Below are 20,870 nucleotides of genomic sequence, written 5' to 3'. Positions count from 1 at the left end.
GCCTAGCAAGCACCTTTGTTTTAGTTCCACTGCTAGTTTTGCCTACTCAGTTTGTTCCTCTAATGGGTGCAACACCGTGTTGCAGTGGGGCTGCAGAGAAGTGTGTGTGCTTCCCTGAGCTGTGCCTGGCAGGCTGGCACAGGCAGGGATGCTGCACATCCAGGACAGTTACATAACCCACGCTGAGCACACACAGGCACTTCCTTAACAAGATGCAGCCAGGACGTCTCTTCATGCTCTGATGAATCCTTTATCTCGTGGCGTATGAAGGCCACGTCCTGTATATATTTGATCATATGGAGCCAAGTAAAAATAAAAGGATCTAAACAGAGCATGCAGCTAGTGTATGCAGACACACAGAATTGTAAAGGACGTGTTCCTGAGAGCTCAGGGCAGCACAAACAGCTGGCTGTGTAAAGCAGAGCCCTGGGACCCAGCAGAATGCAGCACACGCAGTGGGTGTGTGTCCCGTGGCTGTCTGACCTGGCCAACAGAGCCTTCAGCAGCGCTTCCTCAGAACCACAGGTGAGTGGAGTGATGGAGAAGCAGCACCAAGAAAAGATCCCATCTCAGGTGTACCAAGCTGACTCACAGCCTAATCATAACACCAAGTATCTCATGCAGTTGTTACGATTTCATTTACACAAAATTTCACTATGAAGCAAACTCACAGCTACTAGAAAGTACTAATTAATATTATCACAGAGGTAAAATACATGTTATCAAGGTTAAATGACAGAGATCCTTCCTACAATATTCATGAACATTAGAGGATCAAAGTGATGACTGTACTAGGGCTGCTTCTCATTCCTTTAAAAAGCAAAGTAAAGCAAGAAGATGCTTAGCACATGAAACAGAAAGTGCAGCACTCTGCTTTCAGGGAGGTAAAACTGTGTGATCACTTAAATCTTCTGTGAGATGGTTTTGAAAAAAAAAGAGTTAATTCTATTTGACTGGGAGCTGACACTGGATATAATATGGGGTCACTACATTACTGTACCAGTCACAAAAAGAACAGAAAAAAAATGAGCAAAACAATTATGTGGAGATACTGTCTGCTTTTTTTCCTCTTCCCAGGAGAAAAGATGTTACTGAGGTCAGAGAGAGAGAGAGATGAATTCTACTTTCTCATGAAAAAAATGGTAAAGGAAATAACTTTTATGTCTTCAAGTAAAGAGTACTGCAGGTAATTTAGATTCAAGAAACAGCTTTTTCTATTGCTGATGTTAAGGGGTAAAGAGGTTAACCCTGCCTAATACACCCTACTGCCCTGTTAATACATCAAAATAATTTAGTACTAATAATTTACTGCCTCATACACAGAAAAGAAGAGAAGCATTTTCTAAGCATCAAGAAAGAAGTGGAGGAGGAAGGAACAGCATTACAAAGGGCAAGAAAAACACTTGTTAGAAGTCTGGTATTCATTCATCTAGACACTAAGCTGAATCCATTGCAGCACAAGGGAGGGCATAACCACATAAGAATGTGCACTTTGGATCTATTTATTTGCCAGTCAAAGCTTCTGCTGCCATGAATGAAGGAGGGCTGATTCTGGAATAGAGGGATGAGTGCTGGCAAATACAGAGCTCAAAACTAAGAGATGGCTTCTCCTTAGCAATTAAGGGTTAGGTGACACTGTTTGCTTGCAATGGGGGGAAAAAATGAAAAATATCCACTTTCATGTTCAAAACCAAGTCCTGTTCAAATGACATCCATATTTCTGGATTGCTACCAAAACTATTAGGACAGCATATTTCTCTCCCAGCTTCTGACAGGGGTGATCACGCCGGCCGGAAATGTGAGGAAATTCTACAGCACCGAATAAGGACTGAGCTCGAGAGCTACCAAGCCATCTTTGCTCTATGTGATCACCTGTCTTTACAAAAAAACATATAAATATAATGTCTAGATCATCTTGAAACCTGGATTACTTTCTGTTGAAAATAGGCAGCAAGTTCACATCATGAAGAGATGGAAGGAGAAAGGATGTGATCGTACCAAAAAAAATTTGTGAGAAAAGCCAACTACACACAGCTTCCCTGAAATAATTAATGGAGCAGGAGGAATCAAGCAAATTAAGCTCTATATGTCCAGTATAATATCTGTCCTTATAGCTGACAAAAGAGCTCCTCATTCCTAGGAAAGGGCACTCATTCTCTTGGAAGGAGTTTGCAGTTTTTTGTTGTACTTTACTAACCTGATCAGACAGTTCATTAAAAAATGAAGGAATGAAGGATTAAAAACACTTTCAACCTTTTTTACCCTTAACATCTCAGTAAAACACTGTGAGGAAAAGAAGGGGAAAAAAGAGAGGGGGCAATTCTCCATTCAGAATTTAATTTTCCTGTTTAGCTATTTAAGCTTCTACTGGCAGCAAAGAATGTGAAGTAATAATTCAGCTGGCTGAGAGTTTTGACTCCAAACAGATGAAGGAAGAGATGCATGATGTGAATGCTTGAATAATTGCACACTGATGCTCTGGCTAAGAAACTTGTCTTTGGTCAATACTGTGTTGTCCCAAGGGTTGAAGAATCACAGGTAGAAGTTTCATGTGTATGGTCCTTCCCCATCTCTCAATGAAGAAGTGAAAAAACCTCAGCCAACACCATTATTAATTTTTCTGATGACAAAACATAAAGCAAGGAACTCAAAATGGAGTTATTTGTACTTGTCACAAGAAACAGGAGGTAAAAAAAGCTTCATAATATGTGCAACTTTGGTGTTGTTTATTAACACTAAAACTGTGGTATCAGCAAACAAAATAGCCACCAAATGTAAGGTTCTGAATTCTTCAGTGTATCAACAACATCTGCTGTCTTTTCAGTCTATTTTTATCCGTTTGATCTTCTATAAATTTCTCCCTTTGTTCTTAAGATAGAATAGTAAATCAGGAAATTTTTGAAGCTGTTTTCCTGCAGTAATAAAGCTGAAATGCCTTCCAAAAGTTGCCATTAAAATATGTGCTTCACATTTAGAGTTCCTGCTGGAGTGCTGCTTGTTGAAATATCCAATGCTGGGTAATGTCTCAGGTAGACCCCTTCACACTGAGGTCCAATTTGTGTGTTAATAAATTCTACAGGGAATAGGAAGCATCACTGTGAGAACAGCAAGCTAAAACTATGGAGAGAATGGGCCACAGTATTATCAACTAGAACACAGCCTTTCCTCTCCTTCTTGGCAGATTTCCTGGGACAAGTGACCTGAAGTACTCTGAGACCATACATAGCTCAAACGCCATGGATTAGGTGCATGCAACTTTTTCTACACTTCACAGCACTGTGGATGGTGGTTTTCCCTTTGTCTCCCTCACTGCCTGCTGCAGCCCACCACCCCCTCACACAGGGCTCGTGCCTTCCTCCAGAGCCACGCAACAACCACAAATACAATGGGAGAGTGACCTGCATTTAGCTTGTACCTGATCAGAGGGAACACCAAGCCTTTCCAGCTGCAGCTCTCTATCTATAGCTTCATAAGAAAACTCAAAAACTTTTCAGTTATCTTGTGTTGAGAAAGGAGCCACCGAACATGTCCCAGCTGAAATGAGATCAGCTGCCCTCTGACACACGGTGTTATCCATCACAGCAGTTCAGAATGGCTCCTTTCTACTACAAATTAACCACATGAATGGCTAGGAAGTCAAGGAAAAAATAGGGTTAAAATCATCAGTGTGCAAAGTACATCTTATATGGTTCCATTTGAATGCATTTAGAAAACCAGGAACTCCCCCTGGGTTTCTGGTGTGCTATACTGTCCTACGAGATTGCCTCCTTCTCCCATCACAGCCAGAGTCTTACAAGCACAAGGATGCTAATAATAACTAAGAAAAGTAAATGGTTGCACTTACAGCTTCATATTGGGATCTGAATGCACCTTAAAGGAAGGCATGAAACAAAGGGAAAAGCTTTCCAGTCATGTGCTGCATTGATTTAAATGCTGACTGAGCAGCTGATCACATCAGGACTGTGAAAACTCATTGCCAGTCACATGGACTTGGCATTTATTCTTGCTACCTCTGAGCTCTCCCAGCCTCTCAATAGAGTGCAGTTTTAATAGAAAAATTACATTATCTGATTTCAAATTTCACTTCCTTGATTTAAAACAAACCAGAACAGTTTCATACCAAAATGTTCAGATTAACTTGGAATTTAGTGAGACAGTTCTCACTCCTCAACTGAGAGCAAACTCTAGGAATAGCTTAATATTGACACAGAATGTGTGACTAAGACAGAAGCTGAAAACAGCCAGAGTGCCATAACAGAAATTTCTTACAGAGTCTGGAAAATCCCTTCAGCATTAGAGGTTTTTAAGGAAAGAGCATAATGGTGGTTTTTGCATACTAGAATTGTCAGCAGCACCTCTGCATTGTTATTACCACTATTACCAGGTTTTGGAGGTATGGGAAGATGGTGGTATGCATTTAAAGATTCTCATATGCAACTATGCAACAACATCAACATGTTGTATGTTAAAACACTCAATATCCTGCCCTGTATTTTTCTGCAGTTCAGAACTGGAGCTACAACACAGCAGAATTCCTGCAGCAAAAAGTCTTATATTCTAGTAGGAGTTACTGGGATCACTGAGGCTTGAATAGATGTTTCAGAAATCAAAGATAAAAATACACTATCAGATGCTTTCCAGGAAACCCTCAACAGTACACAATTTTCCAGCTTTTTTCCTTCTCTTCTTAATGGTAGTAAGTCTTATATTGTGCTATTTTAGTTCTTGTGTGCTTATATACTTAACTTTCTTCAGGGTTGATATGTACAAAATGAATTCTAGAAGAAAACAAGGAAGACTATAGAAAAGGGCTCTTATGGCAAACTACCACTGAGGAAACAAAGATGTTTTTCTCTTATGCCACTGTCACTTAGATATTGCCTGCTCTTTTTGATGGGCTAATGGTGTTCTGCTTCTCAGCCTCAGGGTCATCATTAATGCATGTTGTCCTCACACCACCCTCAAAATTACCAAATCCTTTCCTAACCTTCCAGTAAGCAAACTTTCTGCAGGCAAAGCCCACTCCCAGTGGAACTGAGATCTCCTCTAAGATAAGGAGTGCTGTGGATCAGGAAGGCTTTTCCAGGGCTGGATGCAGTTTTATGGCACAGTGATGAGCTCCCTCCCATTTGCTTTGGCAAGAAAGATACAGGGAGAGGTCATCTTCACACAGAGGATTCCCTGGCTACCTCCATCTTCATACTTGCTCAAGCACAGATCTGGGGGTCACAGAGGTTTTTCTCAGCTGTTGCTCTGGAAACTGCAGAGAATTTCATCCTTCCTTCCTTTCTAAGCACTGTTTTCCTCAGAGACAGGTGGAGCTTCAAAGGCATTTCCTCACCTGAGCCAAACAGACCTTTCCACTGGAAGATCATCTCAGACAGAAGAATGCTATCTTCTGTGTGAACCCCCAAAAGAGAATTTTTACCTAAATATAATTCCCAGTTTATCCAAAACACCTTCAAAATCATTAAAACTCTAGGTAAGATCTGATACAGTTTGATTTAAAGGCACAAGTAGCTGATAAACAAGTTTTAAAATGACAGGAATTAATTTTTCCTGTTGAAAAAAAGATGATAAAATAGATTCAAAATAGATTTAAAAGTATCTGGCTTTAAATTTCAGTTGGTAACTAGGATTTATCGCACCTCTCCTTAGCACTGTCAGCTAAGAGCAGGGTGCCTGGAAGTGTTGTAATCCTTCAAAGCCCAAGCAGTGACTGCTTTAAAGTATTAATCTGGCTAAGAAAGGAGACTGACTTCACCCTTAGTTACCCTTTATTCTCCTCCTCCACTTCTTTAGTTTCTGTGTGATTGTCTCCCAGTTAAGCAAGAGGGAAATGTGGCAATGCAATTTTTGAATTATTTTGTAGAAGCTGGGCACATGATAATGTACTACAGAAAAAGGATGATGAGTAGTCATAAAATGCCTGTTACCCTGCAATGCATACCCTGCCAGTAATTGTGACAGGTTTTCTGTTGAGCTTGAGCCCAAGAAGTCGAGCAATTTGGAATGATTGTTTTTGCTTTGTTGCGAAATGGCAAACATCCAGCTGAATAAGGAGATTTTGTTTCACTTGGAATGAGGTTAGGATGGCTCCCAGAGATGCCTCCTGTTTATAGGTGGAATAAAAGGCATCACAAGCTGATTTATTGAAATTATTTCCATCCATCCCAATGGGGAGTTTGTGCCACCTTCCCTGCACTTGCAGCCGGGCAAGAGGAGAAAGCAGACACAGAAGTGCCAGTGCAGCTCCCAGGGAGAGCTGACATAGCATCAGCCGCTCGACTGCAGAAATGCAAACCTGTAAAAGTAGGTACATTTCCAACCCCCAGCCTCCACAGTCAGCAGGTACACAGGCTGGCAGGCACTGTGACACCTGTAAGAGCTCCTGGAGCTGTGCCTGTCCCCTGGCTCAGTGGAAGAAGGGACCAAGGGAATATGTGACAGCTGAGAGGCAGGCAGGTGTGTACCAGCGGGGCTGAGGGAGCAGCTGCTGCTGAATTTCACCGGGGACATCATTTACTTACAGTACAGCGCCACTGCTCACTCCTGCCCACACACTGAGAGCCATCAGCAAGCTCATCTCTCTCCTTGCCTTTGCTGCTGGAGCCTCTTCCTTCCCTCAGGCCTCTTGGAAACAGCAGCTGGGATCTCCTTTGCCACAGGCCTGCCCTCCTTTACATCCTTTCACCAGCTCTTCATTTCACCACACTTGCCCTTGGCCTTAGAGCTCTGCCTTCATCCTACACATCCATTCACATTTCTCCACCTTTCCCCTCCCTGACTACACTGATGGTGGCAGATGGCTATTTGTCACACATTTGTCTTCACATTACCCTGCTCACACAAGCTTCTTTTGTTACCATAATCCTCTTCTCTTGTTCAAACCTCTCCCTGAAGTTTGTACATAAACTGATAGACAAGTAGTGTTAATTTGTATCTATTTATTAAGAACAAAGGAAAAATGCACAAAGTGCATTTGACACCCCATCTTAAAAGTTTGTCTTTGCATTTCTGAAAGCTACATTACATATGGTAATATTTTATTTGGGTTACAGCCCTTCCATATCTTTGCTCTGTTGCTCATCTCACAGTGTCAGCAACTCAAATAAAGGCCTTTCCTGCAGACACCGTGGATAGCACTTACAGAAATTACAACAAGAAGCCAGGAGGTGACAATGAGCAGGCTGTACCTGTGGGTCATTTTCAGTATCTGTTTAGCAATTTGGGTAATCAAGGATCAAGCAAGGGCTCTGCTACTTGATGCTGATGACTGGAAGTGCTCTGTTAGCCTACAAATCCACTGCTCTGCCAGAACCTAACCCATCCTCCTGTGCAGTGCTTTCTTCCCCCGCAGCCTGATAAGCACTAAAGAACAAAATTCAACTCCATATTACTGCTGTTTATACTACAATTCTTTCTGTCACAACAACTTTATCTAGATTTGCAAGTGCCATGGAGTGGAGATGAGCTCTCTCTCTCTGGATGCCCCCACCCAGTACCACAAGCACAAGCAAGAGCTCAGTGCTCCCTGAGTCACAGCCTCAGCCCACTGCTCCTTCAGGCTGATGTCACTGCATCCCCACTTCCCCAGCCATCCCAGAACTCTGTCTCCCTTTGATGATGACAACTCAGGAAGGCAGAATTTAGAATGTCCAGATACTGAAGAGGAGGCAAGAATGGTCTTTTTACTCTGGATGTGCTCTCCACAAGTGCCCTTAATCCAAAATAGAGCTGCTGAAGCCTAAGACTTATTATTCTATTAAAACAAGCATAGGCAGATGGCATTTAGTGCACTGGCACTAAATGCTGCTAATTGCTAATGTAGTAGCATTGCTAATCCCTAATCTTGTTTCTGAGTGGGAAAGAGTTGACCCAAGACCCCATTTGTCTTCCTTGCTTCTGTGATTAGGGCTTATCAAATACGCAATGCCAAAGCTTAGGATGGTATGAAATGCCTTAATGCTCTAATTGGGTCAGTTAAAGGACTTGGAAATCAGAGGTCAATGTTATCAGTGAAAGCAAAGCAAGGAGCTTGCAATGCTTGTCATAAAAACTTTTCTGCATGTAAATATGTGCCTTAACTACAGAAGCATTCAAGTTTTTACCTATACAAATATCTAAAGCAGAATACGGCAAATTCACTTTTCCCTTTGTGCAAATGGTCTAAGCAGTCTTGTAGTTCTTTTCCTCTTGAAAAAGTAATAAACATAACACATGAACAAAATCTCAGAAGAGGAGCTGCTGGATTATCCATTTGACACAATTCCCCTCATACATATAATCTTGATTTTACATTGGACTTTTTTTTTTTTACTTTTTTCTAGTTTAATTGAAAGATTGTTCCAGAATCTCATTAGTTATATTCAACATTCATTATTGAGTAATTATTAATTAAAAAACATTAATTACTTTAATTTAATAGGAAAAATCTAAATTTCTAGACAACATTTATTCATGGCCAATTTATGCCTATTTACATTAGCATTTGCCCTCACTTTGAATGCCTCTTGTTCACTTGATTTTATCTCCCTGTTGTCTTGGATCACTACCACATCTCTTCCCTGCCTTTATTTGGGTAAGGTTTGGTGAGACAAAGCCTTTGGTTTGATTTGGGGTTTATTTATTTACTTGGTCTCATGCCTGGCATTACCATCTTTCCTTGCTCTTCATACTGTGCCCCTATCCCTATCCATATATATTTGAGTTTTTCCCCTGCTCTTCCAACTCTAACTTCCCTCTGTTGTTTCCTCTCTTTCTTCTGCTTACAGTATGGACTCCACTCCTAGGTCTTGTTTCATTTCCTACTCATACAGTTTCTCAGCTTTCCTTTATGAATCACCTGGCTCTCGTGCATGCAATGGAAGCACAGGTGCTTTCTTCACCACTACACCTGATGTTCACTGGAAGCAACTGCATGGTGAGGAGAATTCAGCAGGGACACATCACTCCTGCCATATGTCACAGCTACAGGTGGAACCATTTGTGTCACTGGATCCCAGCCCACCTTTTGCAAGGCTGGAACCAGGAAAACAGCAACTCCTTTTGATGAAAGCAGAAGTTTTGGGAGGTGAGGTCTCATGCTCAGGCTGGGTTCAGCAGCCCAGGGAAAGCCCCTTTACACCAGTGGTAACAGAACAGCTCAGCCAGGTCGGGCCCTTGGCTGGTGAGGGTGATGTGCCTCTCACTCCTCTGTGCAAAAAGTGGTGACAAAGCAAACTGAGCACAACTGACTCCACACTTACCCTTGCAGTGAAGTCCACTGCAGCACCCCGATTTAACAGCAACGTGGCTACATTGATATTCCCATAGTGAGCAGCTATGTGGAGGGGAGTGAACCCACTCTGCAAAAAAACAAAACAAAACACAACCAATAGATACTTTTTAAAAAACATATTGCACTAGCACTCCACAATTCATGGCACATCACTGACAAAAGCTAGTAATAGGAGCCTGCTGCAAGTCACCACTCCAATTCTGTACTAGTTTTCACTCACTGATGTTTATTTATAGTATCTCAGAGAATCTAAATAAAATCACATTGCTATGCAAGAGGGAAAAATTTAACATAATTATTCTAGAAGAAAAGAAGTTGAATAAAACTTTCAGTTATTCCAGGAAAACAGCAGCAAAGCATTTGAGTATTAAAGCAATGATCTGACTTTTACCAGAAATTAGCTTCTAACTAGAAAAATATAGTTATTGGTATTATGTCAATCTTGCAAGTTAAACCTCTTAGAGATTCTTTGCAGAAGTTCAAATACAAGTCATTTAATGATATTTGCTAACTGATTTTTATAAATTCAAAGTAGATGCAAATGAAAATAACATCAAAGTGTATTTTAAATTATTAATATGAGGATTTTTTTACAAGGGTTAGCACCATAAGGACCAGTCTCCCACTGTGGGTAATCACACTGGGTTATGTTCAGACACCACGAGTTACCACCCTAATTAAAAGATGTCTTACTGATAAAATTACTTCAGCAACTGATTTTAATATTTAAGTAGTTTTACTTCCTTTTAAAATAAAGCTAAAACATGCAGCAATTCCATCAGTCCTGCAAAGTATGAAACCTTATGGGAACTAGATGCATTTCTAAATTGTTAGCAAGCCATGCTAGCTGCCACTGCCTTGCTTTGGGAGTTTTGCAGCTGTAAAACCACTCTCAGATCATTCTATTCGCTGACACCATCAAGGTAAGTGTCATGCAGAAGCCTAGAATCAGACCTGGATGCACAACATGACAGGGTTGTCTGCAGCTCTTAAAACATCTGATAAACATATGCTCCATGAGAATCCCTGAAAACTCCATCTCTCGTAATATGGCCCTTTTGTGATGGCAGTTAGTTCCCAAGAATGCTTACTCTTACTTTTGAACCCTAGTTCCAGCTGCAGAGAGCCCTGGTCTCTAAACTACAGTCTTCTCTAGCACATGCTACTTCATTTCATCTAAAGCAGGTGTCTATCCTATAATATGCGATGCAGACAGGAGGGAGAAATGATGCAGCAGCACTAAGTCATGGAGGAGTGATGATGCATATATGTATTTATATATACCTCTGTTGTTCTATTCACCATCATCTAGGTTAACACATTTGGAAGCAAAGAGGGGGAAAAAATGAACGGTTAGTCCACCACTGGTGACATGAGTGCGGAAAGCTTCATGATGGCTGTGTGGCATGGCAGCTCGGGGGGCAGCACACACGGGAAGCCCCACAGGGTGGAAGCCGAATGAGCGAGTACTTTGAGTGCTAATTGTTACATGTCTACCAAAGTTCTCCAAGTAGCAATTGCACAGACAGCTGATCAAATGGCAACTGTGCCGTACCTACAGCTCGCCACTGCTTTCAGGAGTGGCTTTCATTTCCAAGGTAATAATTCAAATAATATTTTGTTTATTATTTTCCATTTGCAAAGTTTCTACAAGAGAAATTAACCCTGATTTAAACAGAAAGGGAATGGGGGTAAAAGAGGCAAGGGAGGAAAATCAAACATTATTGTTTATCAGGTGCTGGAGGAGAAAGTTCTGTGTAACTGCAGCAAAAGAGTTCACACCGAGGGAGATCTCCCCTGGGTGTGGTCAGCACCTGGCAGCACCAAAGCTTTTCCCAACTGACCTTTGACTCCACGTCGGCGTTGTGGTCGTTCTGCAGCAGCAGAGCCGCCGCCTTGGTGTCGTCCTTGCGAGCCGCGATGTGCAGGGCAGGCAGGCGGACTTTCCCCTTGGTGTCATTTTCCAGCAGCAGGGAAACCACCTGGTCATGGCCTTGCTGCAAAGCTACTGCCAAAGGTGTGAAACCATCCTGCAACACACAACGGGCACGGTCAAGGCGCGCTCCAAACCTTCCGCGGGCTGGGAAGGGGGAGCGGAGACATCTCAGCCTTACGAACAGAGCTGGCCCGAATTCAACCCAGTGTAACATGGTGCGAGTTAAAAGCACCCTGCAGTGACCCTGAAACTGGAGTAACGTGCTGGTGAAATAGGTTCCAAATATTCAAAACACCTTTCTGGCACTCCAGACACAGCATAAAATTGTACAACACAAATGACTGAGACTCAAGGAAAAAAAAGTGTGAAATTACTCACAAGTTTACAGTTAATTATACAGGCATTTATGTAAGTGCTTAATTATATAAAAAGGTATAAAAAGCTGGAATATTAAAATTACAATTGCTAATGATGTCTCAATAGTAAATTATCATCCATTCCTTACGGATTATAATCTACATTTTCATGATTATCTTAAAAAGAGCCAAAGAACAAAACAAATCAAAACAAACAAAATGAGCTCTAACATATGCTCTAACATATTTTATATGTAGATTTAAAGAATAATAATTGATCAAGAATACCACATTCTCCTAATGTGATGTCCTACTACCATTTCCCTTTATGAAAATGTATATAATTTGATAGACAATCCTCTTACAAAAAGAAGTTATTTCCTTTCAGATTTGCTAATAACCAAATTGGTTGAGAATAAAAAACCTGAAAAACAGAAGGTTTTTATTTAACAGATTTTAGAGCAGATTCCTCAAACACATAAAAGTACAGTCTGGGATTTATAACTTTATGTTTTAATTTTAATTTTATGTTATGGATTCTTAGAAAACTAAAGAATGAAGGAGTTGTCGCTTACATTCTGCTTTGTCCCAGACATCTGTCATTGCAACCCAGGAACTCATCCAACTTTGCCCAAGATAATACCCATAAATCACACAAAAAATCACAAAGGCAAACTACTTTGGATATTTATTTATTCAGTTTGTCTCCTGATGAATATATCCAAAGCCTGTATTACCAAACCTCATTGCATCTTAGGGAGCAAACACGTTATTTCACTTTTCAGCTATTGCTGTCATGGTGAAACCATGTAACTGTGAAATAAAAGTGCAGCAGTGACAGAGAAAGTGGTTGATCCTCACTCTATGTCAACAGTGCAGAGCTGAAGTGTTAACTTTTTAACTCTTTAAATGAAAAGTGATGTTTTCAAAATGGAATTTCTCCCTCTAGCTTCAGAACAAAGAAACCTCAATCTAGGATGAGAAACAGGAGGGGTCCTGAAAAAGAGAGCTTTTTCAAAATTTTTGAGGGAAAGAAAATGCAAGAAAACCACCGAAATTACTGTGTCCTAACAAGCAATTTCCACCTCACCCTCCCAGCCCCCCGAGGAGTTCCATGCTGATTTAACCAGGTTTCCCTGCTGCCTGCAGCTGCCCATCCTCCCGCAGCAAGGGCAGGGCACTGGGCTGCAGTCCTGGGGTGAAACAGCCACAGGGCCACGGGGTGTGAAAGATGCTCTGCAGCCCTGAAGGCCAAAAATCCTCCCTGAGCATTCCCAGAGAGGGCTCTGGCAATATGGCTCTACTGTACATGCAGAAATGCCTGGAGAAACCCTGGAGACCTTGGCTTCCTGATCTATTTACACATCCCAAAATTCAGCCACTTCACAGAAAAGTGGTGCAGACACCCACAACATCTTTGCTTGTAGGGAAATAGAACCAATTAATTCCTTTAATTAGATTAAAATACCTGATCAAATAGTTACTTTTAAAGAATATTTAGCTAAGTGGCAATCTGCACTTAGAATGATGGAGAGAAATCAGATTTATAAGAAAACTTGAACCAAGAGAAAATAAGAAAGAACCCATAAGCAACTATCTCAAGGAAGGCAATAAAGGTGCCTCTGTTTTGTAGTCTGCTATTTTCAAATAAATTCTCCACAGATAAAATTAGATTGCACTTTATCACCAAGCTGAGATGGAAAAAAGCTCAGCCTAAACTGACATACAGTGCTCAAGGGAAAAACAATAACAAACAAACAAACTAGTACCCCTTCAAAACTTTCTTCTAAAATATCTTTTCAGAAAATCATAGAGTGGTAAGTGACAATTTTCAATTAATTTTCTAGATGTAAAGTATTTTATTTTGGTATATTTTGACTTTAATATCCTTGAGAATTCCCAGAAAGTGTTTCTGATGCACACTTCAAGTTATAACTAACTTCTAGTGATTTTACACTGTTCTAAAACATTAGCAATTCATTTTCCACAGTGGAATACGGAATAAGATTTCCTTTCTACACCATTGTACAGTGATACTATCAGGTATAGATGGCAATAAACTACCTGTGCATTTCATATTTTTCAAAAACTTATTTTTCAAATAAGCATTATTTACTTCATGGGAACAGTACTGGTAGAGCAATTAGAATCCAATAAATATTAAAGAGAGAACATACTGAAGTACCTTTCTATATTGTGGTAGCAAAATCTTGGTAATAAGACAACTGAAAATTCACCAGATTCAACACCTTTTTCAATGCCATACATTTACAACTATTAATATTTTGTTATTTATTTTCCTCACAGGTTGTCTTATTTGAGTAAGAATTAATTTTGTATTTGAGTTAGAATTGCTTTTTAAAGAAAGAAATATAAAGTGTTCTTCTAGAAAGATCACAGAACACCTTCAAGGGTGGATCCTGCATCTTTCTGTCAGCTTGATATTTCTTCCTGCAGCACCAGGTGGGGTAACTGGGTGCCACAGAGAGGGTACCAACATGGCAATGAAGCAGTTCAGGAAACACCCCGAGCCCCAAGTAACCCTGGGTTTTCTCTGATATTCCAGGGCTGGTCCAAATCACAGGTGAACAACTGTTCTTGCCTTATGGCTGCCACCCTTCTCACTGTTCACTATTTTTAATAAAAGCACAGAGAACTTTTATATTATACACACAGCTTCCCTGTGTGAGCACTTAACCTGAAAGATTAGCAGTTATGACTAAGAACACATCTATATTTAGAACTGTCTCTAGTTAAAGTATTTTTTTTTATTTTAGAAATGGCAAGAGACAGTTTAAATTGCTGAAAAGCCCATAACTCTATTCATTAGCACACTTCTCAGAGATAGCTTTTTATTCGTCTTTAATTTTGTATTGAAAAGACTAGTTTGATATAAGCTGGCAGAAATCATTGCTGAAACACATTTTGCTTTGTTCATAAAGTGTCAAATTCAAACTTTTACCTCTGTGGCAAGGCTTTGACTGGCACCATTGTCAAGAAGAAACTTAACAACCTCCAGGTGGTTTTCTTGGGCTGCCATGTACAATGGAGTGAAGCCATTCTGAAATATGAAAACAAGAGTGTAAACACCCCACAAACATTTTATACATAAAACAGATCTGCCAAATGAGGGAAGATTAGGTGAAAAGCAAAAAAACTGTTTGCTCACAGATGAGTTAAAGGCACGATCTACACTGGCTTAAGTGAAGATGGGAGAAGGGCAATATTATTTAAAAGGACACAGAAGAATTTTTCAGCTGACGAGATACAATTCCCACAGCTAAGTGAGAACAATTCCTTTCACATCTGTTGAGAAGTTAAGCTAAAAATCAGTCTGGACAGATGATTTGGTGGCAATGAGTTATGATTCCTGATAAATACAGCCACAGCACTGGAAATACAAAACAGGACAGGGAAATACAATACAATCTGTGGTGAAAGCAGGAGCAGTGACTCTTCAGCGTAATCGACATTTTTTTCTCTTCTTTCCATTAGCTTTGACTTCTCTTTCACTTGTGCCAGCTACTTCTGCCTTCCATCTCCTCCAAGAGCTGCCTTCTGAGCACACTCTGCTTCTGGGCACCCAGCTACTTCATATTTCAGGCACCAGGAGAAGTGAGGATCATTGGTTCTCAGCAGTTTGAGACAGAGGCTTATCAGTGTTTCTGAACACATTAGAGCATCTCTCAAATTATGCTTAAGTGACTGATTTCAATCAATGCAATACACGTATTAGAGGCTGCAGAGCTTAACTCATTCTTTGGTGAATGCCTTTGTTTAACAGTCCATACTTTTGTCTTTGCCTTAACTGTAAACAGGTCACAGCCTGTCAGAAATTGAATTTTTTGGGATTAATATTAAGGCAGGTTCAACAGCTCAGCTACCACACAGTCAAAACTGTACTTAATTAAAAAACAGAAAAGGCTCAGGAAGCACTTGCTAAGGTACCTCCTATGTCACACTACAAGTTATTACAGTGAACAGCAGTCTGGTATTGAGTCTGGTATTATATCATTTCAAGGCATATTCTCTATTTACTAACTCAGCTGGAGACAAAGACTAATTTTTTAGTTTCAAACATTTGCAATTAGAAAGGAAGCAGGAAACTCTACCTAACAGTTAGCTTCATGAAATAATTAATAGGCAAAAATTCTCAAAACCAAACATTATTAGCATTTGGAAGCAGAGCAGAACCCTTTCTCCTATGTTAAGTTTTTGTAGGGTTTTAAATACTTTTGCACCCCACACTCTACACTTGCTTCTCTCTTTAAAAAGGGGCTGGAATTGCCAGACAAGCACAAGTCTGAAAAAACATTTTGTCTTGAATAGTAATAAATAGCCCCTAGAAGAGTTGTAAAATTCAACCCTAGCACAAATTTATGACTTGTATTTTGGGTTTTTTATAGACAGGAAGATTTGGTTAAAGAAGGCCTAGCACTGGGAGTGTCAGCATGGCAGAGCTGCCACCTTCAAGGAAAGAGGAGACAAAGCTCCAACAAAGCTCAGTACCACAGACCAAGCTGGCCCAGGGCAGTTTGGTAATAGAAACACCAGGGAGCTCCTCAAAAGCTGAATCCCAGCTGGGGTGTCTCACTGCCTGGCACTGGTGTGGAATGGCCAACAGAGGTGTTACATGGGTGTTCTGAGTAAAGACATCAAAGGCCTCCAGAGTGGGGTGGGGGAGAAATAAATCTTTAATTCTGGCATGTTAGCAAAGTAAGAGTAGTATGTGGCAAAACCTTAGGGTGTATGGACAATGCAGTTATATAAGATGTTTACAATCTCAGATTATTTTTAGTTTTAGGGTTGAATACACAAGTTCTCAAACACAAGCAGAAAAGATCCTGTCAATCCCATCTTAAGTTCTTTAACAGGAAAACCATGGCAAATGGTTTGTTTTAGTTCTTAACAGCCATGGGAGATTTTACCTAAAAATACTTAATGTTGTTGTTGTGCTCTTTAAATTTAAGTTATATGGTTCCTGGAACAAAATAGTGTTGTATCAAGCTAGTATAGAAGAGTAAGAAAGAAGAACTGAGCCATTTATTTTTTTTTGTTCAGGTAAAACAACATGAAATACAGACCACAAATAACTAACATTCTCAAAATATATCCTGTTAAGCATTTTGTTCCTATTATTTGAATGCCCACTAAAAACCCCCACCCTCCTTCTTTAAAATGTATTTTTTTTTTTAACAAACATTTATTTTCATGCCTACGTCTTTATAATAGAGCAAAATGGTAACCCTGGGCCAGATGAAAAGACTTCTCTGACACTGCCTGCCAGCCCCTGAGCAGGGAGAGCAGGAATGGGGTGGCATGCAGAACACCACTGGCACAGCCACAAGACTTTCAACAATCTGTAGTTCATTCATTTTTTGAGCCAGAGTTTTCTGTTTTGTTTTACTGCTTTGCTTGTAGCACCAGCACTGTTTTCTCCCATTTCAAACTCTGTATAATTGACCTAAACATTTACTCAAAGGACTTGAACCAAACTTACAAACCCTGCATATGCCTGCAGTACCTCCCTGTACAGGGGAAGGGGATGGGCTCAACTAAGCCTGAGACAGTGAATTATGTGAAACAGGATCTCTGTGAACATGTTCTCTCTCACTCTTCTGTTCTATCAGCGTTTCTTCCAGCTCTAACAAGTAGCAGCTCGTAGGACACTCCTAGGGCAGATCTGAGGTTGATCTCGCTGACTATCGACTCTATTTTCAAAAGCCAACATTAGCACAGCAAAATCTACCAAATATATTTGCTAAAATCAGAGTTTCTAAGAGAAGAACAATTTTAGTGTCAGCAGAGTGGTTGGTAGTAGCAAACAGGGACATATGGCTTTACCTGAGACTGTGCATTGACATTGGCCCGATTTGTAACCAACACTTTGACGACTTCTGCTTGTCCAGCAAGGGATGCTATGTGCAATGCTGTGTTTCCTTTCTGGAATTAGAGACAGTGATATTTGAAAAGAGTACAAAACTTGAGTCTGAATACATAACAATACAATCAAGAACACCTTCCACTTTAGAATATAGTATTTCTTGCTGAATACTTCTAATGGGTGTGTTATTCTAGAAGACATGGCATGGACAGAAACCAAAACAGGAATCTACAGTTTGTTCAGTAAATCTCCTCCCCAGCAATCTGTGACATTTACTATCATCTACTATAATTGTTTATATTAAGCAATTACTAAGACCCACCCCCAGCAGTGGAAAATGGGCAATTACTGCTGCAGCAGTCTGTAATCACTTGGCCAACACCTCGTGCCCAGGCCAGCAGAGTGAACAAGGGAACAGCCAGATAGGCTTGACTGACCTTTGTGGCTGCATCCACACTGGCACCTCGCTGGATCAGCTCAGAGACAACTTCTACATGCCCTTCTTTGGAAGCGAGATGGAGAGCATTCAACCCATTCTGGTTTAAAAAAGGGAGGGGAAAAAGAAAAGCAATTAGAAGGAATACCAAGTGCTTTCCAGCTTACCAAACATATGAGGAGACAAGTTATTACCATCCCACTAAGAGGACTGCTTACAAAAACTACACTTGGGTAAACTTCACAAGAATTAGATTATAAGGATAGAGTAAGAATTAAATCAAGGTACACTGGTTCTCAAATTCTCTGTGCTATTCTATGATCTAATGCAATACAAATGGAATTAAAGATAAGGTAGCACATTCTTCAAATGAAATGGTGTCTGGGTAAAAGGTTTAAAAACAAAAAAATTAATTGGATAAGAGATGTAAACACAGTTCATTTAAAAAAAAAAAGTAAATTATCTTTGACATGAAATACAAATATAATGAGAAATCTGAGAAACAGCAAGAAAGGTATTTATCCAGAAAATTTGACCAAAATATTCTTCAACCTGATTTGAAATGTTGATGTCCACTCCATTTTTTAAGTAGTCAAGAGCCTTTTCCAAGTTGCCAGCTCGAGCTGCTCTCAGGTAACTTGCATTTGTGTCAGACTACAAGAAAAAAGGAGAAGTCCCATGAGAAATTGCGGCACAGTATAAAAACACATTTCAGTGGCAAAGAAATTATTAATGATACAGCATATTGTACATCCACTTAACTGAACATGAAAGGATCCCAAACCACCTTATCAAATGGGGGTCAAATCCCGAGCAGGCAGCACGAGGCTTGACTTCCCCCATGAACATGAATTATGGAGCACTGTCTCACACGCAAGGCCAGCAGCCAGGGACACATCTGGCACCCAGAGTGGCACACTGCCATGGGGAATCTCGGGCTGGGCTGCAGGGAAACCATGCTGCTCTTCCCAAAGGTGCCACACCACTTCTAACATCCAAGCTGAACAGACCCAACCAGTACTGTGAGAACTAATCCGAGAGATTAAAAAAAGAAAAAATCTAAATACTCAATCTTGAAGGACTGGGTTGGTGGAATTAAAAACCCCACGGTTCTACAAATGAAGGTATTATAAAATTTCATGTCTGCTAATATTTTGGTTTATTTTCTTCATTCTCCTTCATTTTATGGCCTATTTTTATTGACAATGCCTGTCCATTTTCAGTGAAGAAACCAGAAATTTCTAGGTACAGTGCCATTATATAAACTGCATTTTCCTTTTTTTTTTCAGACCTTGCATTAAAGATAGTTACGCAAATTTTCTTTATGATGACTTCAGCTTGAACATAAGGACAGCAGAAATGTTGGTTAAGTCATGACAGAATCACTGAGAGGAAGTCCCATCCCCAGAGGGTTTTAACAAGTTATGCAAATATCCAAGGAGGACAGTTTAGATAATGCTGATCCTGCCTTGGAGCAAATAAAAGGAACTGGGTTAGCTTTCAAGAGGGACAAATCACACAATCTTTGATTTTATCTGTGCCACAGCTTTCTCTGGCATCCTAGACAGTCAACATATTTTCTGTGCCCTCTTCTAGACTGGTAAAGCAGGAGTTGTCTGGGTTCCTTCCCTCTCAGTATCATTTCATCCCAGGCTTACATCATTGCAGCTACCAGTGCATTGAGATGTTTTAACATTTTGAAGGAGTGCAACAGCGACCTTCGCACTAAACAATAAAGGCAGGTAGTGCTAAGAGAAATACAAAACACCCTGGCACTGAAGCACAATTACTTATCTGCTGCTCAAATAATTTCCTTTTTTTTTTATATATATACCAAATTTCTGGATTTGCTAAAGAGTTTTCTCTTCTCCTGTCAACACAGCCACTGCAAGCTGGATGTTGTGTTCAAGCATTGCTCCAAGCCCATCAGAAGCCACCTTCATATGCAGGATGAAGCAATCTTGGGCATGATGACAGCAAAATGATAAGTGGGTAGGAAATCTGCTTTTCTCCTTGTACCCATACAAGCCACGAGACCAGTTTACTGGTACTTCAAATAAAACAAGCTCTCCCTTCTAAGGAGAAAAGCATTACTTATGAGCTCCTCATTTTCTCCCGAGTTTTGCACACTTTGCATTCCACTTTGCAGTGATAAGTCACCAGCTTGCAGCCTTCCCTGCTCTTTATAATTCCTTTCCAAGCATGCCATGCTGATCAGTACAAACCAGCTTCTGCAATGTCCTTCCAACAGAACAGCCCCCAAATACTGGTGTTCAGTTAGGCTTTCTCAAAAATAAGGTGCCACCACAAAGTAAACAGTCATGACTGTAAAGACCATGGGAAAGAAAAGCTGCCTTGAGAGCTGCTTTCATTCGGGAGATCATCTGAGTTGTGCAATGCAGATTATTACAGGAGACAGGTCATATTCTCAGTGCTTAGCAACAGCAGTCACTGGGGTAAAAAAACAGGTCAGCATTTTATCAGCATTACTAAAGGTACGAGGGAGGACTCAATAGAGAGGGAGCCTTTTTGTCAGAGGGTAATGGCATCCCTGTTTGGCACAGTCAGCAGGGGAACCAGAATTAACATCAGCTGTTTACAGCTGCTCCTGGGTGGGGAAGGGATGCGCCAGAGCCGCCAGCTCTGGAAAATCAGATTCCGGCAGTCGCGTTAATACATGCCAGACAAGGAACACTGCTCGTCTGCAGACACGTCCCAGTCTATTTGCTCAAACAAAATGGAGGGGGAGAGGCAGAAGCAGCAATAAATATTTGATAATCACATTAATCTCTAACTGCAATTTCACTGTGGAGGGAGAGCAATGCCTGTGTCTTTTACAGACTTGGGCATGACTTTTGGACTTAGGGGCTCTGAAGACTTAATGACTCTTGAAATCACTCACTAATGGGAGGAAGGATAAAGTTCAGGTCACAGCCCCAGCCTGAGGCCAAAATGTCTCAGACCAAACTATCTCAGGT

At 40.6% G+C, this 20,870-nt stretch overlaps 1 protein-coding gene across 44 annotated transcripts in view; it reads right to left on the bottom strand.

Annotated features, from left to right (window-relative positions):
* The window catches only part of ANK3 (ankyrin 3), a 335,104-nt gene that overhangs the window by 118,111 nt on the left and 196,123 nt on the right, over nt 1–20,870 (bottom strand). For 33 of the 44 annotated variants that reach the window (XM_072930929.1, XM_072930930.1, XM_072930925.1 and 30 more), the window contains exons 2-8: nt 18,445–18,546; nt 17,894–17,992; nt 17,417–17,515; nt 14,535–14,633; nt 11,125–11,310; nt 10,565–10,588; nt 9,249–9,347 (exon numbers count right to left, since the gene is read on the bottom strand). In XM_072930929.1, coding sequence (XP_072787030.1) covers nt 9,249–9,347; nt 10,565–10,588; nt 11,125–11,310; nt 14,535–14,633; nt 17,417–17,515; nt 17,894–17,992; nt 18,445–18,546 — 708 coding nt within the window. The remainder of the gene's footprint in view (nt 1–9,248; nt 9,348–10,564; nt 10,589–11,124; nt 11,311–14,534; nt 14,634–17,416; nt 17,516–17,893; nt 17,993–18,444; nt 18,547–20,870) is intronic. The other 11 variants (XM_072930957.1, XM_041716971.2, XM_072930927.1 and 8 more) reach the window with 1 other exon arrangement.

Source organism: Taeniopygia guttata, chromosome 6, assembly GCF_048771995.1.
Source record: "Taeniopygia guttata chromosome 6, bTaeGut7.mat, whole genome shotgun sequence".
In the NCBI taxonomy this organism is placed as follows: Eukaryota; Metazoa; Chordata; class Aves; order Passeriformes; family Estrildidae; genus Taeniopygia; species Taeniopygia guttata.
Note: the sequence above shows the minus strand (reverse complement) of the source record. Positions and strands in the feature narration are given on the sequence as shown.